General features: G+C 47.8%; 3 protein-coding genes across 3 annotated transcripts; 1 reads left to right on the top strand and 2 right to left on the bottom strand.

The window, feature by feature from the left end:
• Positions 1-70: 70 nt before the first annotated feature.
• anapc10 (anaphase promoting complex subunit 10) lies at positions 71-3,893 on the bottom strand. Its single transcript, XM_056575199.1, has 6 exons — positions 3,748-3,893; positions 2,430-2,545; positions 1,441-1,531; positions 1,206-1,326; positions 1,066-1,119; positions 71-646 (listed from the first exon to the last, which is right to left on the bottom strand). Exons 2-6 carry the CDS (start codon positions 2,542-2,544, stop codon positions 470-472), a joined length of 558 nt encoding a protein of 185 aa, XP_056431174.1. The 5' UTR covers position 2,545; positions 3,748-3,893; the 3' UTR covers positions 71-469.
• Positions 3,783-13,944, top strand: abce1 (ATP-binding cassette, sub-family E (OABP), member 1). The gene is made up of 19 exons (XM_056575196.1): positions 3,783-3,985; positions 5,795-5,991; positions 6,258-6,343; positions 6,897-6,994; positions 7,650-7,767; positions 8,037-8,174; positions 8,554-8,623; positions 8,781-8,877; positions 9,488-9,577; positions 10,324-10,445; positions 10,793-10,917; positions 11,180-11,276; positions 11,360-11,419; positions 11,740-11,798; positions 11,887-11,997; positions 12,259-12,401; positions 12,589-12,711; positions 12,898-13,009; positions 13,106-13,944. The coding sequence occupies exons 2-19, from the start codon at positions 5,889-5,891 to the stop codon at positions 13,151-13,153; spliced, it is 1,800 nt and encodes a 599-aa protein (XP_056431171.1). The 5' UTR covers positions 3,783-3,985; positions 5,795-5,888; the 3' UTR covers positions 13,154-13,944.
• otud4 (OTU deubiquitinase 4) lies at positions 12,732-27,113 on the bottom strand. The gene is made up of 23 exons (XM_056576241.1): positions 26,740-27,113; positions 26,280-26,363; positions 26,045-26,095; positions 25,443-25,489; positions 25,263-25,335; positions 23,761-23,842; positions 23,265-23,415; positions 23,041-23,083; positions 22,426-22,540; positions 22,270-22,334; positions 22,082-22,182; positions 21,370-21,464; positions 20,938-21,110; positions 20,251-20,355; positions 18,997-19,100; positions 18,674-18,831; positions 18,284-18,447; positions 17,801-18,177; positions 17,521-17,690; positions 17,253-17,293; positions 16,736-17,096; positions 14,771-14,847; positions 12,732-14,688 (listed from the first exon to the last, which is right to left on the bottom strand). The coding sequence occupies exons 1-23, from the start codon at positions 26,857-26,859 to the stop codon at positions 14,266-14,268; spliced, it is 3,180 nt and encodes a 1,059-aa protein (XP_056432216.1). The 5' UTR covers positions 26,860-27,113; the 3' UTR covers positions 12,732-14,265.
• Positions 27,114-27,228: the final 115 nt, after the last annotated feature.

Genomic DNA, 27,228 nt, shown 5'->3' with positions numbered 1-27,228 from the left:
AGCGAGATGTGTATCAATACATAAGACTGTGATGGTAGAAGGGAAACATGAAGATGTATGTTCTGTGTGTATAAACCTCAAGAGACTGACATACATGTGAAAGACGTTTTTAATAGAAACACAGCAGAGACGAGGACACACAGGGTCATTTGATGCACAGAAAGGTTCTTCAGCATCATCTATACACGCGTCCTACCCTGCAAACGCAGACAGAAGCACGTGGTTCCTGGCGAGCGTCTGGGACGCGGCCCAATGGCACGCAGCAGGGTGTGGGAGGAGAACCTCATCTTGTTCCTCTGTAAGGACATCCAGAGGTAACCTGGTGTGTTTGATTCTCCACCATGAGAGTGAGAGTGAGAGTGAGAGTGAGAGAGAGAGAGAGAGAGACCGACCGACCGACCCCGGGTCCTAACGCTGTTGACATTTGAATTGATGTCCATATTGATAAGGATTATGGTGGGCTCCGGAGTCAGCGGATGGTCCTGTACATCATGAAGTCCACCGTGGTGCATCGTGGGAACTTCCCGATGGAGCTCTCCTCCACCGGCGTGTAGATCTTGATCTGTCTCATGTGGGTGTCCCGGCCGTTCTGGTGGTTGGCCAGCACCGCCACCTGTATCATGAAGGTCCGGATCGGACTGTTCTTCTGGGGTCACATAGAAATACTATCAATACGAGATGGACGGTTTCCCTGTTGTACACATAAATACTACTTATACTACATAGAGCAGGGGTTTTCAAAGTGTGATGGAGTGAGCCCCCCCTTAGAGCACAAATAGTGAGCTCTGCCCCCCCCCCAAACATTTTCAAAATCGTTTTGAAAAGATCTTTTACACATTTAAAACATCTCAAACACCTCTGTGTGTTTTTAAAGAACTTTTTGTTCTTTTACACATTTTAAACATCTTTAAACATTAGAAACATGTATTATGCATCTAAATATATATTTTTTTTCCGGTTTATTTTTTGCTTACATTGCTTCCCTCCCCTAAAGAACTCTGGCGCCCCCTAGAAGAGGCGCACAACAGTTTGCACAGTATACTACACAAAGAGATGATCAATTACCGCATCCAGCAGGGATATGTGAATCCAGCCACTTGGCTCCACCATCTCTAATTGCTGCAGAGACAGACAGATGGGTAGAGGTTATATGGAGGTGAGACAGGTGGGTAAATATGGGAGGTAGGACCGGTATAGGTTCTTACTCTAACTTCCTGCAGATTGTGAAAGTTGTTTCCGACGCGGACAGAGATCTTACTGGGCGTGTAGCTCTCGTCAGATTTATAGTCGGCGTAAATACACAACATCTTCACGGTGGTCTTCCTCCTGCAAACATCAACATAAACATAAAGACACATCTTGTCCATTTGAGGTTGTGCCCTCAACTGAAGATCTGGACCAGGTGAGTTACCTGAACTGGATGTGAACCAGGTGAGTTACCTGAACTGGATGTTGACCAGGTGAGGCTGGGAGCCGTCAGACTGCCAGTATGTCTCCAGGTTGTCGTCCCGCAGCTGGTCCACTCCAAAGCCTGATCCAGGGACAGGGGAGGGGTTACTGTGATGGAGTCCACTGTTCATTTTTCTTTAATAAACCATTTGCAGAAGAAACCCTGCTCAACAGTTCCTCGTCTATTCAAATACTTGTGTTCATAAATCAAGCTTGATAAATTTGGAGGGTCGTTTAGCTACGACTTACCGAACAAAACATGCTTGAGGGACATCAGAACATCTAGTAGAGTAACATTGTACTAACATAGTAACACAGTGCTAACATGATAGTACCGGAGCACCACAGTAATAACATAGTACTACCATAGCACCACACTACTAACATAGTACCACTGTAGTTCAACAGCACTAACATAGCACCACAGTACTAAACTAGAACTACCACAGTGCCACAGCATATAGTATCACAGTACTAACATCGACCTACCATAATACCACAGTACCAACATAGCATCCATAAGTGCAAGCATTACCGCCATCTGCTGGACGGTCCCAGGAACTATGTGTTAAAGGGGCTCTACGCAACCCTCATGACAAAATGAGCCCACCAGAGAAATGCAGACAATTATCGCAAAAAAAAAAAACGTAAAGCAAAAAGAACACCAAAAATTAAAAAAATACTATTTCAAGTGTGCATTACATACTTATTATACAGGTATAATACTTCAAGTTTACAACGCTTTCTGGACTCGTTTTTGACCCCATACCACAGTACTAACATAGTACTAACAGTACTTATGAAATACTACAATAGTACAAACATTGAACTACCACAGTACCACACAGTGCTAACATAGTACTACCAGTACTTATGAAGTACTACAATAGTATAAACATTGAACTACCACAGTACCACACAGTGCTAACATAGTACTAGCATAGCATCACTGTTCTCCTCCACCCTGCACTGTGAGCTACCAGGTTTGCAGGAGGACAGCGACCAAACTGCCTGGGATCCGATCTCCCGGACCGTCCCGGTCCGCTCCAGCTGCTTGGGGTCAGCCCCGGGCGGGGTCTTGCTGGGGGTGGCCATCCTGAAAGGAGAACCCGGCAAGGTGAGCACCACCACTCTCCACCTTAGAGCTCTACCTGCCAATCACATTGGCACTAGCACTTAGCTTACCACAGACATGTGTCTGAGCTAGTCTTTTATTCCCCCCATGCACGTTGGATCACAAACAAGAGTCCAGCTGTTATGAATATAACTTCTGAAATAGATTTTCTATACTTTCTCAAGTAGTTATGGTATCGAATTATACAGTCAATGGTATTTATGTTAAAGATATAGTCAAAGTAGTTATTGTAACAATATCTAAGGTATATGGTAGATATGGTGAAAATACTTATGGTGACAAAATATTTGGGACATCATGGTATTTATGGTAACGATGTCTATGGTAGTAATGGTTACAATATCTATGCGCAATGGTAGTTATAGTAAAGATACCGACGGGCCATGGCTCTCATGGTAACGATAAGGTCCATGTTAGCTATGGTAACTATATCAATGGTATTTGGACGGTATCAACATCGATGATATATGGTAGTTATGGTAACGCTTTCGATGGGCCATGATTATGTTAAAGATTATAGGTCGTATTTTGACGGTATTTAGCCGCAAGCGACAAGAAGACGTTGACATTAAAACCTCTTTGTAGCAATTATGACCCTATTTATGGGATTATTGTGTTTAATCAGCGTTCTGACGTGATTGAACGCTTCAGACTTATTGACAGAAAATTGCTCATAGATGGCCATTTTTTTGGGAACCACATGCATACTGATTCAAGGAGGATGACCCAAGATATCCAATAGAGTTTATTACATTTAAATATAATCTGCTAATTATGTTTTCATGAATAGGGCACTCCATGGAGAGAATTGCGACCAATGGTGCGTAGTGCCAACATCCTCTTAGTTTATTGCGGCCATACGGTAGTTATGGTGACGGTAAATGGTCTGTGGTAGTTATGGTAATGATATCGATGGTGTATGGTAGTTGCAGAAAATACATTATGGGCTATGGCACTCCTGGTAACAATGTATTTAGTCTATTAATATTACCATGACTCATAACATAGACATCAACGAACGGTCTCTAACGACTCGTACCTCAACGTTTAACGCGGCTCAGTCCACGTCAACGCGACGAATGAAGACTCTGTTTCGATACACTGAGGATCTGACACGTATATAACAGGCTCTACACACAACGAAACAACGATATGGTTTATACTTAGCAAGTTGAATCTCCCACTCCCTCGTCCACCGGGTCGCGGGGTGGTGACGTCCGCCGGGTCGCCGGGTTGTGACGCGGCACGTTGCAGATCTTAGTGCGTGTCGGCGCCATCTCTCCAGACCGGCTGAAAGAACACGTTGCTTCTGGAAGATCACTGATTCCTAGCAATATAATAAGCTCAACCCAACACTCATCGGTCGATGTTAAGGAGCGCGTTGTCAGGAGCCAAGTAGTAGTGAGTTTTTAAATCTTGCTTGTCTTCTCCGATACAATCTATTACATAGAACAGCTACTTCTATAGGATATCTAAGGCATAGAATGTCTCAAACGCAGACACAGCTCATCCACAGCATGGCAGCTGTCAAATAGAGGGACATGGAGCTGTTACTTTGCCGTGTGGGCATCTACTGTCTTAGCTCACCTCAGGATCATTTTAACACACTTTGAGTCGACCTATATATATATATTGCCATTGGAGGGTGTGGATTCAACGGTGGCGGTCAGAGAAGGGTTAACCTACTGGTGTGTTACCGGTCGTTACATCATGTCAGGTAGGAGCAAACAGCTCCAGTATCCAGCGTTTTGAAAACACCGCTAAACTAAAGCTCATCGTTACAACATGAACAACATGAAACCACAAGGAAGTATTAGGGGATTTAACTTGAAACAACTTTCAGCAACTTTCAACAACCATTGCCGACACGCACTATGCAGGGATAACAGAACTCTGGCCGACTTCCACATTACTACCACAGTACTAACACAGCACTCGCATATTAGTTACACTAGTGTTGACAAGGTGTGGATATGTTCCCACCGATGGATGTTCTTCTGAGAACCCCGCGGTTTCAGGTTAAAACAATGAATCATTGTTTGTTTGTAACTTTCCCTGCCCAAATCAAAACCAGAGGAGACAGCTGCTGCTGCACAAATCAAATTAACGTTTATTCTTTTAATTTCAAAGGAGCTCAATTAAATAAACTGCAAAACTACCACAGCACAAATATTGCTGCTTGGACATCAGTTGCTTTCAGATCCACTTATCCTCCAAAGTCAGTAGCCTAAAGATGTACCCAAGACACAGCTTCCATACTATCGGTTAGACCTACTTCCAGTTATCCCAAAGTAAACAGGTGGTTTGTACATGGTTGATAGTTTTGATTGCCCGGCAGGCCTAGACACCAGTAAAAGGAAAAACATTCATACCGGTTATATTCCTTTTTATTTAACTACCAAACCATTATTATTTGTGATGGCACTGTCATGGCATGAACACTGTACTACTAACATAGTACTATCGCAGTCCTAACGTATTACTACTACCACAGTCCTAACATTGTACTAGCACTATGCTACTAACACAGTCCTAACACAGTGCATTCAGTCCTATCATAGTACTAGCACAGTCCTATCATAGTACTAACACCGAATTACTAACACTCCTAGTATAGTGAGAAGAAAACCACACATTGTCTGTATTTTTGGCAAAACTTCTCATAGAAAAATGTTAATCTAATTGTTATTAACATAACCTAATGATGAGTTTAAGTGAAAAGTCATTCATCTTTGGAACAGCTTAGCTCCAGTATTTAACCAAGCTGTTGTTGTTGTTGAGGCTTCATTACAGTCCAGACATGGACACAATCTTCGTTTATTCAGGATTGTATTAATCTGTTGATAAATATGTGTTATAACACATTCAAGGCATGGACACAACCTTGATGTGATGTTGATGCCTAATGACCTGTCTCTTTACTGTCTATCTTCTACCTGCTCCCTAATGACCTGTCTTTGTACAGTTCTACCTGCTCCCTATTGATCTGTCTCTGTAAAGTCTAACCCCTACCTGCTCCCTATTGACCTGTCTCTGTACTGTCTAACTTCTACCTGCTCCCTATTGACCTGTCTCTGTACTGTCTAACCCCTACCTGCTCCCTAATGACCTGTATCTGTACTGTCTAACCCCTGACCTGTGTCTGCATTCACGTTGTATAAAAGCCTCCCGTAAATGACTAGATACTGAAGTCTTCTCTCTCGCCTACAGCTCTCCTGGTGTGTGTGTGTGTGTGTGTCTGTCTGTGTGTGTGTGACTGTGTGTTTGTGTGGCCCCAGCCTGGGCCCCCCACCCCCATCCCATCATGGCCGAAAAGAACACCAGGGTAGCCATTGTCAACAGAGACAAGTGCAAACCCAAGAAATGCAGACAAGAGTGCAAGAAAAGCTGCCCGGTGGTGCGCATGGGTGAGGCCGCTAGCTATGAGCTTGGTCTGGAGCTACAGTTAGTCACTGGCTAGGTCTGGAGCTACAGTTAGCCAAAGTTAGCTGCAGCTAGTTCTGGGGCTCCTGCTAGCCCAAACAAAGTGGTATAAAAATTGTGCGTCTAAAGTTATGGAAGGTGTTAAATATAAAGTGTATGTCTTGAGTTATGGAAGGCGTTTAATATATAAAGTGCGTTTACAAAGTTATGAAAAGTTTTTCGTAACTCATTATGTGTGTTTTATTTCCAGGTAAGCTGTGCATCGAGGTCACGGCCCAGAGTAAGATTGTGTGGATCTCCGAGTCTCTCTGTATAGGATGTGGTATCTGTGTCAAGGTAACTGCTCCTACCGCTTATCCTCTCCAACTCCCTGCTCCAGCTCCTCCTTTCATCCACTCCCCTCTTCCTATACTATCTATCCTTTTCTAGTTGCGCTGCCATGTTTTTTTCCCCCTGTTTTTACTTGCTATCATCCCTACATCTGGTATAAACGTTATGCCCTATGTATTGTTTGTTTCCCCTCTGAGTGTCTCCATGTGTTTTTTTTTCCCTTTGTACCTTGCCTCCATGTCCATCCTGTGTCAATCTCCGTCCTGCACGCTTGCTCTCTGACCGTCCCTGAGTGTATTATGTCTATAGTGTCAGTGTCTGATTGCTTGACTATATGTACTTTGTGTTAACTTTATGTTTCTAATTTGTACAGTGCCCTTGGGCACCTTGAAAAAATAAAATGTATTATTATTATTATCCTCTCCTTCCTCTTCTGTCCTGCTGAGGTCTTTTGTATGACATTGGTCAGCAGAATGAGGAGTCTGAGGCTTGTGTTTATTGTGGGTCATTGTTGTCTATCTCTTTCTAACACGGGCAACTCTGTGGCCTGTTGTTCTAGAAATGTCCGTTTGGGGCGTTGTCCATCGTCAATCTGCCCAGCAATCTGGAGAAGGAGACCACACACAGATACTGTGCCAATTCCTTCAAACTACATCGGTATGCACTCACACACAGATATACACACACACACACACACACACTAGAGAACTTGGGATTTTTCAACCTGGACCCTATTATTCAATCCACAAAGGGCCTCAATGAAACCCTATGATGTAACAGTGCAATAGTTATTTTTAGTTTGATCCGCTCTGTTTGTCATTGTGACTAAGCAAGTTTTGCTCAAAGATGTTGAGTTTTTGCATGATGAGAGGGGTGGAAACATGAACGGGGGCAGGAGAGGGGAGCGCCGGCAAGAGATGGCCGGCACGTCATCAGGACAATAGGGAAATTATTTGATTGAGACTTAAACACAATAACCATATATTTTTTACATTTTTACTGTGTTTTATTCTCCGTTGTGAACCATCCCATTATCTTGTCAGAAACGTATAAGAACAATCTGATTTCAATTTCAAAAAGCATTTTCCGTCGTAGTAGTCAATTCAAACCAAAAGGCGTGGAAAATAGGGTTCAGGAAGGCGAATCCTGAAGGTTATCCTTTAAGTGACTGAACTGGTGTGTGTGTGTGTGTGTGTGTGTGTGTGTGTGTGTGTGTGTGTGTGTGTGTGTGTGTGTGTGTGTGTGTGTGTGTGTGTGTGTGTGTGTGTGTGTGTGTGTGTGTGTGTGTGTGTGTGTGTGTGTGTGTGTGTAGATTGCCTATCCCCAGACCTGGTGAGGTCCTAGGACTTGTGGGGACCAATGGAATAGGAAAGTCCACCGCTCTCAAGATCCTCGCTGGGAAACAGAAGCCCAACTTGGGCAAGTTCGATGTGAGTGCCCCCCCTCCCCCCCCCCCCACACTGGGAGAGAGTTAAGGCTTAGTCATGGTTCCACGACGATGCTACCCAAGGGGCTTTACGGACCCATCAAGTCCTTGCGGACCCTCCGTGCGTCCACCGCAACGGCCTGACGTGCGCCTCCCAAAAATTGGAACCTTGCGTCGAGGGCTGTGATTGGTCCACTCAAACTTCCTAAACCCGACGCAGAACCAAAACAGGTTAACCAAGCCTTTTCTCACTGGTACTCTCGTCTCTCTCAGAACCCCCCCGATTGGCAGGAGATCCTGACCTACTTCCGGGGCTCGGAGCTCCAGAACTACTTCACCAAGATCCTGGAGGACGACCTGCGGGCCATCGTCAAGCCCCAGTACGTGGACCAGATCCCCAAGACTGTGAAGGTACGGCTCTCTACATACTGTCTGGTGCTTCTCTTTAAACACTGTGTAGGTCTGCTGATGAAATACCGTCTGCTGCTCTTGAAGTACTGACCAGCACACTTTTAATACTGTCTAGTACTCTTTCGCTCTTTACTGCCTAGTACTCTTTAAAGTCTGTCTAATACTCTTTAAATACAGACTATTACTACTCCTTAAACACTGTCTAGTACTCTTTAAATACTTACTAGTACTACTCTTTAAATATTGTCTGCTACTCTTTAAATACGGAGTAGAACTACTCTTTAAATACAGCCAAGCGCTTGCTCTATGGCTGAATGTAAATGCTAATATTTAAGCCTTGGCGTTAACATTGCATTGTTATTCCCACCTTCTCCACCAGGGGTCAGTAGGTGCCATCCTCACCAGGAAGGATGACACAGATTCACAAACGCTCGTCTGTGAACAGCTAGGTAACACGCACACACCGTCATCGTAGCATTGTCTTTGCAACTCAGGGTTAAATGCAGATGTCACGTATCTACATCTATCCTCATTGGTTCGCGTGTGTGTGTGTGTGTGTGTGTGTGTGTGTGTGTGTGTGTGTGTGTGTCTGTGTGGCGGCGGCAGACCTGACCCACCTGCGGGAGCGTAACGTAGAGGCCCTGTCTGGAGGAGAGCTGCAGAGGTTCGCCTGCGCCGTGGTGTGCATCCAGCAGGCCGACATGTACGTCCTCCGCCCTCCTCCTCCTTCCTCTCCTCCTCTCTGTGGTGGAGACGTGTTGTGCTAATAGGAACTCGCGTGTGGGATCAGCCATTACCGTTTTGAGAATCGGCCTCTTCTGACATCACAAGTGGGCGTGTCCACCTAGATGTATGGCGGATAGATGAGCAACGTTTGCTCCAGTCCACTGGGTAGGCTGGTAGACTGATCGATCCAGCACACATCTAGGTGGACACGCCCACTTGTGATGTCAGAAGAGGATTTTCAAAACGGCTTGAAGCGGCTAATCACACTCACACCTGGTGGTATAATATGTCACCTTTTATTAATTTAATTAAAGCCTTAGTATCGGTTCTTCTTACCTCGGCTCACAGTGGAGTGGACACAAAAATATATCCAAATGGACAGCCCACAATGCGACCATATCCCCAAAGGAACCGTGCACACCCATTGGCTCTCTGAAGATGCCGGGTGGCTGCTGCAGGCGCTTCGTCCAATGAGCGCGCTCCAATCAACCCAATGACTTGCCCTGAGGGGTTCATCCCTCCCTCTGCCTCCTCTACCCTCACCCGGTGGTCGGTGTTGACTAACAAAGTGTTTTCCTTCTCTCCAGTTTCATGTTTGACGAGCCGTCCAGCTACCTAGACGTTAAGCAGAGGCTGAAGGCCGCCATCACCATCCGCTCCCTCATCAGGCCTGACCGGTAAGACCCGCTCTTATTTATTGGATTGATTAACCTTCGTTTAAACCATGCTTGTCATTGAGATAACAATCTTGCTTACAATGGCGGCCTGGCAAAGGGCCAAGGGGGAGGGGCTGAAAAGCATAGTCACAAACCTGAACCCTGACCTCTGACTCTATCTTGTAACACCTGACTATGTCCATACTATAAACTCATAGTATTATATTGCTTGCATTAAAATTAGGGCTGAATGATTTGGTGAAATAATCTAATTGCGATTATCTCAATCAATATTGCGATTTAGTATGCGATTTTTCTTTTAAAAGGACTTTATGTTCTGTATTATTCAGTAAACAAGCCATAGATCATTCTTCAGTATGACCAACACAACATTGGAAGCACTCAACGTATAAACCGCTTTTTCCTTTAGGCCAGGCCTATGTGTTGAGATGAATTGATGCATTCATTGATATTAAACATCTTTATTTAACTATTGAATTGTAAATGAAAAATAAATATGAATCTTACTGATCTCCAGTCAGTAGCAGTAACAACCGCTGCCATTGCGATTTGAAAATCGTTTTCTATTGCATCGCAGTCTCGGTTTGAATTTGATTAATAGTTCGGCCCTAATTAAAACGTATATTACTGCTAACTAACTGTGTGTGTGTGTGTGTGTGTGTGTGTGTGTGTGTGTGTGTGTGTGTGTGTGTGTGTGTGTGTGTGTGTGTGTGTGTGTGTGTGTGTGTGTGTGTGTGTGTGTGCAGGTACATCATCGTGGTGGAACATGACCTCAGTGTGTTGGACTACCTGTCGGACTTCATCTGCTGTCTGTACGGCGTGCCCAGCGCCTACGGCGTGGTCACCATGCCCTTCAGCGTCCGCGAGGGTAGCGCTGGCACACACACGCGCACACACACTCCACATGTTGTGGCTCTGATGTCCTCAAGCTGCTGTCAGCCGTTGTTTTGATTGATTGTGGCTGTAAAGCTGATGGTGACCGAATGTACATGCAGGCATGATTTGAATTCCCTAACCGGGACCTGTTTTCAAAACGGGCCTCTCACACGCACACACATACACACATAGACTCCTCTCATTACAGTTGGATAAGTGTGTGTGTATGCATATATATTATATAAATATTTCTGTCCGTCTCTCTCTCTGTCTGTCTGTCTGTCGCTCGCTCTGTCTCTCTGTCTCCATCTCTCTCTGTCTCTCTGTCTGTGTGTCCAGGCATCAACATCTTCCTGGATGGCTATGTCCCTACGGAGAACCTTCGTTTCAGGGAGACCTCGCTGGTCTTCAAGGTGGCCGAGACGGCCAGCGAGGAGGAGGTCAAGAAGCTCCGGCACTACCAGGTCCCGCCCACTTCCTCTCCCTGCGCCAATCACTTCCTTTTATGCCCGTGTATCACGGCAACGCCTAGCAACGCTTGTGTCCCCTGTGACCACTAATCAGCATACACACAGGCACAGTATATCATGTGAATTAAGTGTGTGTGTGTGTGTGTGTGTGTGTGTGTGTGTGTGTGTGTGTGTGTGTGTGTGTGTGTGTGTGTGTGTGTGTGTGTGTGTGTGTGTGTGTGTGTGTGTGTGTGTGTGTGTGTGTGTGTCTGCGCAGTACCCCAACATGAAGAAGACTTTAGGAGAGTTTAGTCTGGAGATCAAAGAGGGGGACTTCACCGACTCTGAGATCATGGTCATGCTGGGAGAAAATGGTAAGCTGTGTTTGTGTGCGTGCCATACATTGACGATGCAGGGAAGATGGTTGCATGTGTGTGATTATCTCTATGTGCTCCAGGAACCGGCAAGACGACATTCATCAAAATGCTTGCTGGAGGTCTGAAGCCTGATGGTGGAGGTGAGACGCACACAACTACACTACAGAGCTGTGAATAGAATTTGTATCAATAACTAATGTTATCTCTGACTAAATATAGCCTATCACTCGAAATGCATTTTTTCCTTATGAAAGTAACACCAGCGCTTGTCCGACCAATGAGAATTCGGTCGAACCAGTTCATATCAACCAACCAACCGACCGACCAGCCAGACTGTGACACACAACCCCCTGACAATAAACACACAAACTGAGGTCCAGCTCTGTTTCTCTCTCCAGGTTGTGTGTATTGAGGGATAATAGTCTCTCTCTCTCTCTCTCTCTCTCTCTCTGCGTGTCAGGCGACGTGCCCATCTTGAACGTCAGCTATAAACCTCAGACCATCAGCCCGAAGTTCAGGGTCTGTCTTCAACATCATCATCATCATCAAGATCACTGCTCCCTGATGAAGACCAGTCCACTAACTGTGTGTGTGTTTGTGTTTCCAGGGCAGTGTGAGGGCTCTCCTCCACGACAAGATCCGAGATGCCTACACACACCCTCAGTTCATCACGGACGTCATGAAGCCCATGCTGATCGAGGCCATCATCGACCAGGACGTAAGACACCCCCACTACCAAAGTAGCCCTACAACCCCGTCCCAAACTAACCACTCTAACCCCGCCCCCCAATGAACCACCCTAACCCCGCCCCCCAAAGAACCACTGTAACCCCACACCCAATGAACCACTGTAACCCCGCCCCCAACACATCCCTCTAACCCCACCCCCAATGAACCACTGTAACCCCGCCCCCAACATATCCCTCTAGCCCCGCCCCCGACTCACCACTGTAACCCCGCCCCCGCCCCCGCCCCCCAGGTCCAGAACCTATCAGGTGGAGAGCTGCAGCGCGTGGCTCTGACGCTGTGTCTGGGGAAGCCAGCCGACGTGTATCTGATCGACGAGCCCTCGGCCTACCTGGACTCAGAGCAGCGTCTCATGGCCGCCCGCGTCATCAAGAGGTACCGCCACATTATACAACATATACCACTATAGTGTGTGTGTGTGTGTGTGTGTGTGTGTGTGTGTGTGTGTGTGTGTGTGTGTGTGTGTGTGTGTGTGTGTGTGTGTGTGTGTGTGTGTGTGTGTGTGTGTGTTCACAAACATGCACTAAATACATTGCTTACTACGGTGTGTGTTTGTGTTCAGGTACATCCTCCATTCTAAGAAGACGGCCTTTGTGGTGGAGCATGACTTCATCATGGCCACCTACCTGGCAGACCGAGTCATTGTCTTCGATGGGATCCCCTCTACCTGCACCAGGGCCAACACGTAAGACACACACACACACACACTGTCTCCAGACTTTGTCTGAGTTTTTCTTTTCTCAATTAAACAGGAGGCCTATTTAATTGTTGGTTGATTTCAATTATTAATTCGATGTTTGTCTGTCCACGTCATATACCTTCTGAACCAATCAGACAATAAAGTGATATCTCTCTCCTTTCCTCGCTGCAGGCCTCAGGGTCTACTTGCTGGGATGAACAAGTTCTTGTCCCTGTTGGAGATCACCTTCAGACGTGACCCCAACAATTTCAGACCACGCATCAACAAGCTGAACTCCATCAAGGTACACACACACACACGTTATACTCTGCTGATAGTCCCCCTATAAAAATACATTTACAATAATCTACGCAATGCTCGCTCTCTTCCTCTCTCCCAGGACACGGAGCAAAAGAAGAGTGGGAACTACTTCTTCCTCGATGACTAATCGACTTCCTTTGGGACCAGCGCCATCTTCCCGATATACGTCCCGCATCACAGCTCATCTAACATCACAGCGCTCTTCATCCTGACATCCCAGTGCTCCTCGTAACATCAGTGCTTTCTGTCGGTGTGGCTGGGATGAGGAGCTTGGGGTTGTCGTCATTCCTCTGCTGCTGTCGGGAGCCGATTGCTAATGCTGCGTAGTGTCACGATACACACGGCCTGCAGCGGACTGAGCCACCTTCACTGGCAACACGTCTTTAAAGATGCCTCGTAATCCTGTATTCACAATAAATATCTTGATTCTCGCCGTCACTTGACTTAAATTATTAAGGAATCCATCGAAGACTAGAGCTAGTCAATAAATGTATATCAACATCAAACAACCAATCGATCTATAAAGACCAGGCCAGTACAAGAGGCTCTGTAGCAGCAGCAGACTGAACACCAAGTAGGCCTACATTTAGCATAGTACGACAAGTACCCTAGCATCATAAGCATAGCATGTTGGTAGGTTTTAGTGGTGAGCTGATATGGTTTAGCAGACCCTGTGTAAGATCTTGGGACATGAAGAGAACCCTCAGCATTGTTGTACTAAATTTTATTCAAACATAACAAAAAAAAGGATCATAACAAAAGTAAACAGCTTTGGCTTTGTACAAAAGTGTGGTTGTTCTAAAGGGTGCGCACACCAACCCCCCTTGAAGTTTAAAAGAGACCAAGGATAATTGAACCAGAGAAGAATCACCAGATAAATGATAGATTGGTTTAACAGCGGAGTCCAGACTAGATCGGAGCCAGTGTTGGCACGAGCCATGTGCTAGCAACACATTAAGAAAGTGCTGTGGCGCAAGCTACCACCACTTCGGCTAGCTTTGCGACCTGTAAAGTACTTCAGCAAAGAACAGCATAGTATCCTAAGGTCTAAGTGCTATAGCTTGTTAGCTTTTCTTTTTTAAAAGGCAGCATAAAGAAACCCATTAAACCCAAGCTCTATTTAGACCCTGTAGAGGACGTCGGACGCCCGCAGTGCATGAGGGTCCGGCCAATCGCAGCAGCTTCCCCCCGCGTCCTGTCCACACCTGATGGGACGGGCAGGGTACAACAGGAAGCAAGTCACTGCCCAGGGAGCTGGGGGTGGTGGTGGGGGTAGTAGCTCTGACCCCTGCCGTACTGGCCGTAGTGTGGCCCATAGCGCTGCCTGCCCCCCCTGCCGCTCCTCCCCGGCCGCTCCGCTCCCCCACCCCTCGACTGATGGTAAACCCTCCTGGCCCTCTGATTGGTTGACCCAAACTCCGGCCCCTTCCAGGGCTCCACGCCCACGCCGGGCCCCGACGCCATGTGACCGAACCCCTCGCTGGGATTGGTCATCTGGTTGTTGTTGTGATAGTGGCCATGGAAACCATGGTATTGGTTGCCATGTTGATTGCTGTTGGGTGTGTTGGCGAACGCGCCGTAGTGGAGTGGGGGGACGCAGTTGCCATGGGGCGTTGACGTCCCGGCAACCATGGAGTCCTGGAACTTGGGTTCAGGGACCCACTGAAGGAAGGGACAAACATTTTTTTTTAATGCATTGAATATATTCATGCATATCTACGCGTGTGCGTGCGTGCGTTCTTACGATGGGCATGTTCATTGGAGGGTCGAGCAGGAGAACCTGTCTCTGACCATGGTAACCCTGGTCAGCCAGCACACCTGCTGGAGGACAACACACAGACACTTTAACGACCAACACTACCTCTGTAACAACAGCAACCATTAGTGGAGCTATAGCAACCAGCCCGGTAGAACACACCACTACTGTAACTATAGCAACCAGCCCCGTAGAACACACCACTACTGTAACTATAGCAACCAGCCCCGTAGAACAAACCACTACTGAAACTATAGCAACCAGCCCCATATAACACACCACTACTGTAACTATGGCGACCATCCTGTAGAACACACCAATAATGTAACTAAGCAATTATCCTGTAGAACATACCACTACTGTAACTATAGCAACCATCCCTGTAGAGCACACCACTACTGTAACTATAGCAACCATCCCGCAGAATACACCACTACTGTAGCTATAGCAACCAGCCCTGTAGAACACACCACTACTGTAACTATAGCAACCACCCCGCAGAATACACCACTACTGTAGCTATAGCAACCAGCCCTGTAGAACACACCACTACTGTAACTATAGCAACCAGCCCTGGATATCACACCACTACTGTCACTATAGCAACCATCCCCGTAGAAAACACCTTCTGTAACTATAGCAACCATCCCCGTAGAACACACCGCTACTGTAACTATAGCAACCAGCCCCCTAGAACACACCGCTACTGTAACTATAGCAACCAGCCCCGTAGAATATATAGCAACCATCCCCGTAGAACACACCGCTACTGTAACTATAGCAACCAGCCCCGTAGAACAAACCACTACTGAAACTATAGCAACCAGCCCCATATAACACACCACTACTGTAACTATGGCGACCATCCTGTAGAACACACCAATAATGTAACTAAGCAATTATCCTGTAGAACATACCACTACTGTAACTATAGCAACCATCCCTGTAGAGCACACCACTACTGTAACTATAGCAACCATCCCGCAGAATACATCACTACTGTAGCTATAGCAACCAGCCCTGTAGAACACACCACTACTGTAACTATAGCAACCACCCCGCAGAATACACCACTACTGTAGCTATAGCAACCAGCCCTGTAGAACACACCACTACTGTAACTATAGCAACCAGCCCTGGATATCACACCACTACTGTCACTATAGCAACCATCCCCGTAGAAAACACCTTCTGTAACTATAGCAACCATCCCCGTAGAACACACCGCTACTGTAACTATAGCAACCAGCCCCCTAGAACACACCGCTACTGTAACTATAGCAACCAGCCCCGTAGAATATATAGCAACCATCCCCGTAGAACACACCGCTACTGCAACTATAGCAACCAGCCCCGTAGAACAAACCACTACTGAAACTATAGCAACCAGCCCCATATAACACACCACTACTGTAACTATGGCGACCATCCTGTAGAACACACCAATAATGTAACTAAGCAATTATCCTGTAGAACATACCACTACTGTAACTATAGCAACCATCCCTGTAGAGCACACCACTACTGTAACTATAGCAACCATCCCGCAGAATACATCACTACTGTAGCTATAGCAACCAGCCCTGTAGAACACACCACTACTGTAACTATAGCAACCACCCCGCAGAATACACCACTACTGTAGCTATAGCAACCAGCCCTGTAGAACACACCACTACTGTAACTATAGCAACCAGCCCTGGATATCACACCACTACTGTCACTATAGCAACCATCCCCGTAGAAAACACCTTCTGTAACTATAGCAACCATCCCCGTAGAACACACCGCTACTGTAACTATAGCAACCAGCCCCCTAGAACACACCGCTACTGTAACTATAGCAACCAGCCCCGTAGAATATATAGCAACCATCCCCGTAGAACACACCGCTACTGTCACTATAGCAACCAGTCCCGTAGAATATATAGCAACCCCCAGTGGAGCTCCTACCTGCAGGCGATCCAACGCCGGCCAACATGGTTTCAGAGGGTGCGTTGGCTCTGCTCCCTCCGGTAGCGCCGTAGCCCTCTGGGTGTCGGGGGCCAGGGCCGGGAGACCTGCCTTGGGGAGACTGCTGCCGGTCTGAGGGGTAGAGCTGGAGCCCTGGAGACTGAGGGCCAGGGTACCGGGGCCCGGGGCCCGGGGAGGGGTACCCCGACGGGTGGCCCGGCGGAGTCGCTTGTTGCCAGGGCGGCGGGGGGGAGGGGTGTGCGCCCTGTGGGGAGGGGCCCCGGGGAGGGGGGTGCATGGCGTGGGACTGCTGAAGGGGCAGCAGGTACATGTAGGGCTGGAACATGGGGTTGGAGTAGGCCTGGGGGGGGGGGGGGGGGGGGGACACGCAGCCGTTATCACACTGTGCAGCAGCCGCACTTATTGACTGAACATTGAGATTGAAGCTCTATGTCTGAGATGTCGTTATTACGGCTCTACATCTGACGGGTGGGCTGAGCATTGGGACCGGGCCTACCTTGACTCCCAGGTTGAAGAACCACCGGAGGACGTTGACATCTGCGGAGAGATCGGAGGAGGACAACATGACCAACGGCGGACAGCGTAGGAGGCGAAGCAGGCAGCTAACTGCCGCTAGTTGCTTTGTCGTACCGCCGTCTCCTCCCGCCCAAGCCCCGCCACTCTCTCCCCCATCTCCTTCACGTTCACCACCACCACCACCCACCACCCACCACCCTTTACCATCGCCTCGATCACCTCCACCACCTCCCCTGTCATGTTCTCACCGCGTGGCAGGTCATCTCCGGACTTGCTGGAGGAGTAGGCCGGGTTGGGCACCATTTCGCCTGCGGCCCCCACAGGGAAGCCAGGGTAGAGGGGGTCCTGGTAGAGCTGGGAGAGCTGCTGCAGGGGGACGCCTCCTTGGCTCGGCTCGGGCCAGGAGGAGGAGGAGGCGCTGAGGGTATGCTGGGGGGGGGGAGGGTAAGGAGGCTGGACCGGGAGGTGGGAGGGGCGGGGCGGGGAGTCTGCCGAGGCTTGGGAAGCCGGAGGCGTCTGACCTGGTACGGGATTGGACGCCTGCAGCTGAGGGTGTTGGGGGACGAAGGGCTCAGGTAAAGGGTGTTGGGGTACAGGGTGTTGGGCTCCAGGATGTTGGGGGACAGGGTGTTGGGGGACACAGGGCGCAGGTACAGGGTGTTGGGGTACAGGGTGTTGGGGGACACAGGGCTCAGGTACAGGATGTTGGGGTACAGGGTGTTGGGGTACAGGGTGTTGGGGGACATAGGGCTCAGGCACAGGGTGTTGGGGTACAGGGTGTTGGGGGACACAGGGCTCAGGTACAGGGTGTTGGGGTACAGGGTGTTGGGGGACACAGGGCTCAGGTACAGGATTTTGGGGTTCACAAGGCTGGGGTCCAGGGTGTTGGGGTACACAGGGCTGGGCTACAGGCTGGTGGGGGACACAGGGCTCAGGTACAGAATGTTGGGGTACGGAAGGCTCAGGCACCGGGTGTTGGGGTATAGGGATGACGTGTACTAGACGGGGTACAGAGGGCTGTGGCAGAGGGGTTTGGGGCGCAGCGGTGGGAGCTGTAGGGTCTTGAGGTGAGGAGGTTTGGGGTGGAGGGTTGCTGGGTACTACATTTTGGGGTGATGGGGGATTGGACACGTATGCTGCGGGGAGCTGCATGTGTCGAGCCGTGTTCATCACATCTGCAGAGAAGACAAGGATTGAGAGAACAAGCGTCAGATTGCCAATCCCTGAGACACCTCGGATTTGTCTTTACCAATCAAAAGAAATGACTAATGGTTCACACCCTTTCATGGACGTCTACACGGTTACGATACGCTTACGACAAAATAACACGTTCATCACAGGGATCTGTTGACGGCGGGTTAGCGGACATTAGCCCTTCGGGCGGACTGATGAACATCTCACCTGCGGCGGGGCGATCGGGACGGGAGGAGGGGTGGGGGGAGCTCGAGGAGGAAGACTGGGGAGGGGTAGAGGAGGGCGAGGAAGGGGTGGAGGCGTGGGAGAGGCCACCCGGAGGCGGGGCTACAGGAGTGATGAAGACGGGTGGAGAGGAGGAGGAGCTGGGGGTGGTGGGGGTGGTGGGGAGGGGGGAGGGGACGCTGCGTTCAGCAGTGGGGGCCGTGGCAGCGGGCGGAGCAATAGCAGCAGCAGCAGCCCCGAGGGGGCGGGAGGTGGAGGTGAAGGTGGTGTTCTGAGTGAGCAGCGGGGCCTTGACAGTGGCCAACCAGGTGGTAGGGGCGGGGCCCGGGTGTTCCGGTAGGGTGGGAGGGCTGGAGGAAGGGCTTGAACTGGGGACCTCAACCGGGGGGGGTGCATCCTTCTGACCGGTCTGTAGGATCAAAGAAGGAGGAATGTTACCGACTGCGGTCCGATGAAAGCACTGCAGTAGCCAATCAGAACAAAGAACAGCCAGTCAGTGCTGACTGCAGTAGCCAATCAGAACAAAGAACAGCCAGTCAGTGCTGACTGCAGTAGCCAATCAGAACAAAGAACAGCCAGTCAGTGCTGACTGCAGTAGCCAATCAGAACAAAGAACAGCCAGTCAGTGCTGACTGCAGTACCCAATCAGAACAAAGAACAGCCAGTCAGTGCTGACTGCAGTACCCAATCAGAACAAAGAACAGCCAGTCAGTGCTGACTGCAGTACCCAATCAGAACAAAGAACAGCCAGTCAGTGCTGACTGCAGTACCCAATCAGAACAAAGAACAGCCAGTCAGTGCTGACTGCAGTACCCAATCAGAACAAAGAACAGCCAGTCAGTGCTGACTGCAGTACCCAATCAGAACAAAGAACAGCCAGTCAGTGCTGACTGCAGTACCCAATCAGAACAAAGAACAGCCAGTCAGTGCTGACTGCAGTACCCAATCAGAACAAAGAACAGCCAGTCAGTGCTGACTGCAATACCCAATTAGAACAAAGAACAGCCAGTCAGTGCTGACTGCAGTACCCAAACAGAACAAAGAACAGCCAGTCAGTACTGACTGCAGTACCCAATCAGAACAAAGAACAGCCAGTCAGTGCTGACTGCAGTACTGTAAATCGAACCCAGAACGGAAACCAGAACTGAGCAGGAAGCTAGGAAGTGAACCATAGCTGAACCTAGAACCAACAAACATGCAAGGAAGTGTAGTGGAACCCATAGCTTATCAAGTTGAGTTCTTTACAGATTGGTAGCGAACCACCACTAGCAGACGAATACAGTGTCACAGCATCATGATGATGGCTTTTGCGTTGCCCTGGGTTACGTACAGTGACTCCGCTCTTCAGTTGACTCATCCCCTCTCCTCCCCTCCTCTTCCCACCATTCCCACGGGCAACTGCCTGTAAAAACATAAAAGAAAAAAAGACATCCTTTCAGTTCAATCCCACACACACAAACACCATCTTTCCGTTGTCGGACGTACTATATATAATATATATAAGAAATCAAACATAACAGAAACAAATGGACAACAACAAGAGTGTGGTGGGGGCTGACCGCCAGCGCTGGGAAGTTGTCCTCGTCTCTGAGCTGGATCTCCAGCAGAGCTGCCTTCAGCTCCTCCTCCTCGTCCTCGTCCTCCCGGGAGTCCTCCCCAGTCACCTGCAGGTCCCCACAGGTGGCCGACCTCCCCCTGGACACACACACACACACACACACACACACAGTCAGGCAGGTACTCACTACTCACAAACAGTTTGCCTTGTTCTCAGTCCCGCACGCATGGATACACCTCCTCCAAAGTCAAAAAGTCAAAGTCAGCTGAGCTTTATGGTCAATCCCAAAATATGTGGCAGACAAATAAAGGAATCTAATTAGTCTGATGCACGGTGCAATCAGGAGAGCAGGATACAATTAGGTCCAATTAAATTAAATAACTAATATTTACAATAAATTAATTCTAAATCGTGCAAAATAATTCTGAATAGTTCAAAGGTCAGGCAAAACAGAACGGTATAGTTAAAATAAAGTTTAAAAAGCAAATGGATTGAAACGTGCAATATGAGGAACATTATGGGTTCGAAGCCAAGATTTCTTGGGGGCAAATGGGAGGGGGTTTCCTCACCTGACTGACACACACACACACACACACACACACACACACACACACACACACACACACACACACACACACACACACACACACACACACACACACACACACACACACACACACACACACACCTGCTGGCTCTGTGTGCCTGCGGGTCCCCCTTTGGATTGGGGGGCCAGGAGGTCTGCTTCTGCATGTGGCCAGGATGGCCTCGCAGCGTCGCCTTGGTGGAGGGGGAGGAGGGGGGGGGGCGCTGCAGACGGGAGAAGCCTGCCTCTTCCCCTGCCTTTAGCCTCCACCCATTCTGAGAGAGGGAGACAATATCTTTCCGTAAAGTGACCGGCGGTAGGGGCTGTCATTTGTTTGTAACAGCCTACTCTTTTTCCTGAAATAAATGTTTGATTGACAGTTGTCATGATCGGGGATTTGGTGACAGGGACTCGTCAACGCTTGTCTAGAGAGTTCAGACTAGAGCTGATCGCCCCCCCAGAGCGGAAGCGATCGCATACAGCAAGGCGTGGCCACTCGGAGTGAGACGCCACGGTGTGTGTGTGTGTGTGTACCTGGTGTGTGTCCATTGGTCCTCTTCTCTCCGCTGGCCACTGTCTTCCAGCAGGTCTCACTCATAGGACGCAGATTCACCAGAGGAACGGACACTCTGCGCGCACACACACACACACACACACACACACACACACACACACACACACACACACACTTAAAGGGGTATGCCGAGATATCTGTCGGACCCAAATTCAACAAAGTTGTTTAATTCTAAATTCACTATTGTACGTCCAGAAGGGGGGGCACACTGGGTTAGCATGTGATTTATGTTAGCCGTTTCCATTGACTTGTACAGGTACAGTAGCCTAGCTCCCAAAACCATACAACAGATTGCCAGTCAAGACACCAATCTTGTGGTGTCCTGACTGGCAATCATTTTGAATCGTGTACTACTCTGAACCCATTGGAAATCTTTGGAAAGTAATTGAAAGCATATTCTACTCACATGAACAGAAGCTAGGTTACTGTAACTCTGCAAGTCAATGTGAGCGACAAACGGAAAGCAGACAGACACAGAGTCAGAGACACAGAGAGAAAGAGTGAGAGAGAGAGCGAATGAGAGAGAAAGAGAGAAAGAGAGAGAGAGAGAAAGAGAGAGAGAAAGAGAGAAAGAGAGAGAGAGAGAGAGAGAGAGAGAGAGAGAGAGAGACAGAGAAAGAGAGGGACACAGACAGACGAGAGAGAGACACAGACAGACAGACAGCTACTCACGTCTTGCCCAGCTCTTCAATATACACTGTGAGAGGGCCGTTGCTAGGAGACACCTTCCTGATTGCCCCACTGTAGCTCCGCCCACCTCCCTCCAGACACACCTGAAGTGAGAAATACACCAGTCACACACACGCACGTGACGCACACACACACACACACACACACACACACACACGCACACACACTACCTGGCATCGGTCTCCTTCAGAGTACTGCATTCCTGCTGCCATACAGAAGTCCATCTTCTGCTGGGCTGAAATACACATTAAACGTTACAGCAAACTACCAAATACACATGTGTAAACATATTTGTGTGCATGTGTGTGTGTTTGTGTGTCTGTTACCTCTCTTGGAGGCGAGCCAGCCGTCATAATGCACATTCCTCATCAGATTGGGGTTCAAGGAGCGCCTCACTCTCTCTGAAAGGCCCCGCCCTCGGCCACGCCCCCGACCACGCCCCTGATAACACAGTTCCCACATTAATGAATGTCTTTGTGTAATTGATTCATCAAAGACCATATATAGATTGCCGTGTGAGATCCCTGGTTATTCTGCTCATAATCAGTGAGTGTTAGGCCCAATCCCATTTCTACCCCTTCCCCCTCCCCCTTGTTTTGAAGGGGAAAGGGAAAGGGGAAGGGGAAGGGGAAGGGGAAGGGGAAGGGGAAGGGGAAGGGGAAGGGGAAAGGGGAAGGGGTAAGGGGAAAGGGGAAAGGGGAAAGGGGAAGGGGGAAAGGGGAAAGGGGGAAGGGGGAAGGGGGAAAGGGGAAGGGGGAAGGGGGAAGGGGGAAGGGGAAAGGGGAAGGGGGAAGGGGGAAGGGGGAAGGGGGTAGAAATGGGATTGGGCCTAAGGCCAAATCCCATTTCTACCCCTTACCCCTTCCCCTTCCCCCTTCAAAACAAGGGGGAGGGGTAAGGGGAAGGGGTAAGGGGTAGAAATGGGATTGGGCCTTACTTACCCTGTTCGGCTGGCCACCTTGCTTGGGGGGTCCTTCTTCGATCCTGAATGTCAAACACAAACACACACACACATTTGCGCGTAAAATACACGATAGAGACAGAAAGACGGACAGGTAGGTTCCCACTATAGAGACAGACAGACACCATGAAGGCTGACAAGGCAGGCAGATTCCCACAATGGAGAAAGACAGAGGCACAGACCGACAGACAGGCAGGTTCCCACCATATAGGGTCTTCAGTCTCTGATTCGTCGCTGCTAGGGCAGGCGGCCATGTGATCGTCTGTCAGCTCAGAGCTCCTCCCGCATCGCTGGGACGCACCCACCGCCCAGCGCTCACCAAACACACGCTCATACAGCAACTCGTACAGGAGGGCTGTGCACACACACACAATTTTATAATAGATACACAAATCGGTAATATACATACACATTATCCTCCTTACGTTTCAGCACAGAGATCTGCGTGTCTTCCTATGCAGTATATGCTAATGTAGTATTACGCTAGTACTGTAGTATTATATTAGTAGTACTATGTATGTATGTATGTATGTATGTATGTATGTATGTATGTATGTATGTATGTATGTGTGTGTGTGTGTGTGTGTGTGTGTGTATGTGTGTGTGTGTGTGTGTGTGTGTGTGTGTGTGTGTGTGTGTGTGTGTGTGTGTGTGTGTGTGTGTGTGTGTGTGTGTGTGTGTGTGTGTGTGTGTGTCTTACACTGGCAGAAAGCAGTATTCTGGATGTGGCTGACAGGATACACACTGTCATAATGGTTCCCGTTCAGGAAGCACAACTGGACCTGGTGGAGAGACAGAGAGAGACAGAGACTATAATAGCCATTATAAATTTGAACATGATTCACTACGTTGCCTTTACTGCGGTCCTTCAATAGCCAGTCCACTCATCTTCACTTCCTAAATCTCCACAGGTTCTGTATTGTACCCACCTGTCCCAATACCTAGTCAGCTAGAGAAGCAGAACCAGGGCATCATCGCTTAGGAGGTATACGCCAATAAAGCCAGTCTGAGGGTTGTGATTGGCCCACATCATCAAATGACAACATTAGGGCTGGGTAAAAAAAAAGGGTTGAATCGATTTTGGATCGATTTCATTTAATTTTTGCATAATCAAATCATAGGGCATGAGATCGATTTTTTTTAATTATTATTTTTACAATTATTATTATTATTAAACTTAAGTTAACAATGCCTTAATGCAATTTGCAGTGATGGAATATTGTAGTTCAAATACACCTTCACTTGCAATTCCTTTCTAATTTCAAAATTGCACTTTTGAGACATGAAACAGTTTTGTTTACAGCTCAAGTTTAACTTTCCAATTCACAGGTTTGCACTTAAAACCTGTTGTTTAAGATGAAGAGAAAAAAAAAGTATATTTGTATTTTGTAACACAGTTAAGCCATTTTCATTATTTAAGAGCCGATTGAATCGAATCGTGATTAATCGATTCAGAACCTTATGAATCGAAATCGAATGAATTTAGGAAATTGGCCACGATACCCAGCCCTAGTCAACATTCCCTCAAAGTTTCAGTAAACCCACTGTTTTAGCTGGAATTCAAACACTATGAGATTAAAAACATATTTATGTTTGGTTTGTTGAGTTTTCTCGGAAGGAGTGGGGTGTGTTACGACCCATGGCCACTTTGTGATACTTATTTCAGCACAGTCATTGTGTATGAGTTATTCGAGCAACGTGGTATATCAAATCCACCACAACACTATAATATACTGGATAATAACACATAGAACAAGTGTTATACTATTAGATGTCTGAGAGGATTAACCCTCACTCAGGACGCAGACATAAAAAATAAACTGCTCTTCAGGCGGAGCTCGACACATCCAGGAAAAAATCAGTACCTGCTTTTTTGAAGCCGGCTGGAACATTCACATATTGTTTTGAGGAGTCTGGCAAAAACATGGAATTTTACAGCAGCTTTCTCCAGAATACAATCTTATTCAAGTAGCTGAGGTGAAATGGCATAGATTACAATGTTGACGATCATATTGCCTTGTTTTTTAAACCTTAAAGCTATCTGACACAGCTGGTCTGCCTTGAGGGTGGAGGGAAGGAGTCAAAGGGCGAAGGACGGAGGGACAAGCTCCTGAACACACCCCTTGTGTGATCAGTGATACTCGCTAGCTTGGTTAAGCTTAAATGTAACAACAATGAACTCATATTTTTTTTGAGCCTTACCTGATCTTTAAAACCGTGATCTGTGACCTTGAAAGCAGGTTTCCCTGGTTCCTGGAAAATCCAGAAATCTCTCCTGGAGACAGAGAGACCGCCATCAACATGATGCAAGGAATTAAAATACGCTTTTAAACTAAATAACCTTGTCGTTGTTTGTTTTTGTGATGCTAACAGGAGACTTACTCATAAAGTACAGCCAGAGCGTGCATCTCCACCTGCCCGACCCAGTGCTGCACACACACACACACACACACACACACACACACACACACACACACACACACACACACACACACACACACACACACACACACACACACAGTTAGCAACAACAACACAAGAATATTGTCCCTAAGGCCGGATTCAGACAAAATCCAGCTATGCAGCGATAAGCGCGGACTGCTGAGGAGATGTTGGAGTTCACCTTATGGCCCCATTAGTGTGACGTCAGGTTGTGATCTTTAACCACTGCCTCATGGCAGGATGCATCTCCCATATTCACAGTTGCTTGTTAAACAGCGTAATGCTACAATATTAATGTAACATGCTAAACGTCTTCTGATCGGTTTCTCCAAAAGTTAATTTAGGTTCAACTCCCCCCCCCTCTGTGCCTCCACCACTACAGCTTAACCACACTACACTTGATCTGAATGTAGCCTTAGCCTGCAGTGCTATTATCTTGCTCTACCTACTGAGCTAGAAGGAGAATACAACCCCTAACCATGCAGAGTCAGTGCCTAACCCCCAACCCTTAAAATAATTCTTACTCATCTCTGAGGTCTTACCTGGGGGTCTTGGATCTTGCAGAGGTATTCATCAAAGTCTCCTTCAATGAACTGAAAGATAAACAGGATCGAAGTTAAAACACACACACACACACACACACACACACACACACACACACACACACACACACACACACACACACACACACACACACACACACACACACACACACAATTAGTACTACACGCACACATACAATTATTACTACAAACAAACACACACACACACACTCACCGCCTCATAGCGCTCTCTGTTCTCTTTCAAGAACTCCACACACCTCGCGCGGACTTGTGTGTGACGACTTTGACACAGCAGCACCTGAAAGAGGCCGACGGAGCGTCACACAATTGGCAAAGATTTACATAACTTGACAGTTCATATAACTAGGCAGACGACATACTGTCATAAACATGATGAGTCAGAGTTGCTTACGGCGACTTCCGTACAGATAAGTAGTGATACTTGTTTGGCTTCACCAATGGAAACGTATTGTCCATTCCAGTTCAGCTCTTTGAGTGTCCTTCAGTCTCTTCTATATCAACTTTACATTAACTAGTGGTAGCTTGTTCAGATTTTATCGCTGGCTCGAGTAGTAGAATGAATTTCAATAATTGATATTATTGTTGTTGTTGTTGTTGTTGTTGTTTATATGTTGGCATTGACAGAATACAGTCCGTCCAGTACGATCTCCCACCTGTTCGGCCACGGCCCGGAACAAACACGACCCATCCTTAGCGATCTTCTTCCTCACTAGTCCGATTGACTTGAAGTAATCATCCATGTGTTTCTCAGAGGGATGTCCGCCCTCCTCCATTGCTTACTACTAAACACCTAGACCACACCAAGGTGGAGTACTGTGAAGCACAACGATACCGACGATAGCAGGGTTATGTTGACAAGTCGTCGTTAAAGGTGACTAGGTGAAATGGCCGCTTGTCATAGTTGCATCTTGACGGGTGTCTCTGCTTAACTTTCGGTTTCCAAGCTATTAGCCGCCTATAAGCTAAATGAAAGTAGCGTGAACTTTATGGGCCGTTCACGTCCTGTCGGAGAAACCGTTTTTACATTCCATGTGGGAAGAGGCATTCATGTCAACCTCGGAGAACATTGCCGAGTCGGAACTTCATTCATATCTCTAAATTGGGCAGAAATTGATATATCAAGATAGTGTAAAATTAACTAT

Source organism: Gadus chalcogrammus, chromosome 17 (assembly GCF_026213295.1).
Source record: "Gadus chalcogrammus isolate NIFS_2021 chromosome 17, NIFS_Gcha_1.0, whole genome shotgun sequence".
NCBI lineage: Eukaryota > Metazoa > Chordata > Actinopteri > Gadiformes > Gadidae > Gadus > Gadus chalcogrammus.
The sequence above is the reverse complement of the archived record's forward strand: the minus strand, read 5'-3'. Positions and strand labels throughout refer to the sequence as shown.

Excerpts from the sequence above, each read along its gene's own strand:
- otud4 (XM_056576241.1), bottom strand. The coding sequence starts at position 26,859 with ATGGAGGAGGGCGGACATCCCTCTGAGAAACACATGGATGATTACTTC. Across the intron at positions 18,832-18,996 it reads GGCCCCGCCCCTACCACCTG|CTCCTCCTCCTCTCCACCCG; the intron begins GTTGGCCACTGT and ends CACCACCCCCAG. Across the intron at positions 14,848-16,735 it reads CGGCGTTGGATCGCCTGCAG|CAGGTGTGCTGGCTGACCAG; the intron begins GTAGGAGCTCCA and ends GTTGTCCTCCAG.
- abce1 (XM_056575196.1), top strand. The coding sequence starts at position 5,889 with ATGGCCGAAAAGAACACCAGGGTAGCCATTGTCAACAGAGACAAGTGC. Across the intron at positions 6,344-6,896 it reads GATGTGGTATCTGTGTCAAG|AAATGTCCGTTTGGGGCGTT; the intron begins GTAACTGCTCCT and ends CTGTTGTTCTAG. Across the intron at positions 11,998-12,258 it reads AGGCCATCATCGACCAGGAC|GTCCAGAACCTATCAGGTGG; the intron begins GTAAGACACCCC and ends CCCGCCCCCCAG.
- anapc10 (XM_056575199.1), bottom strand. The coding sequence starts at position 2,544 with ATGGCCACCCCCAGCAAGACCCCGCCCGGGGCTGACCCCAAGCAGCTG. Across the intron at positions 1,532-2,429 it reads GCTGTCCTCCTGCAAACCTG|GCTTTGGAGTGGACCAGCTG; the intron begins GTAGCTCACAGT and ends TCCCTGGATCAG. Across the intron at positions 1,120-1,205 it reads ACAATCTGCAGGAAGTTAGA|CAATTAGAGATGGTGGAGCC; the intron begins GTAAGAACCTAT and ends CTGTCTCTGCAG.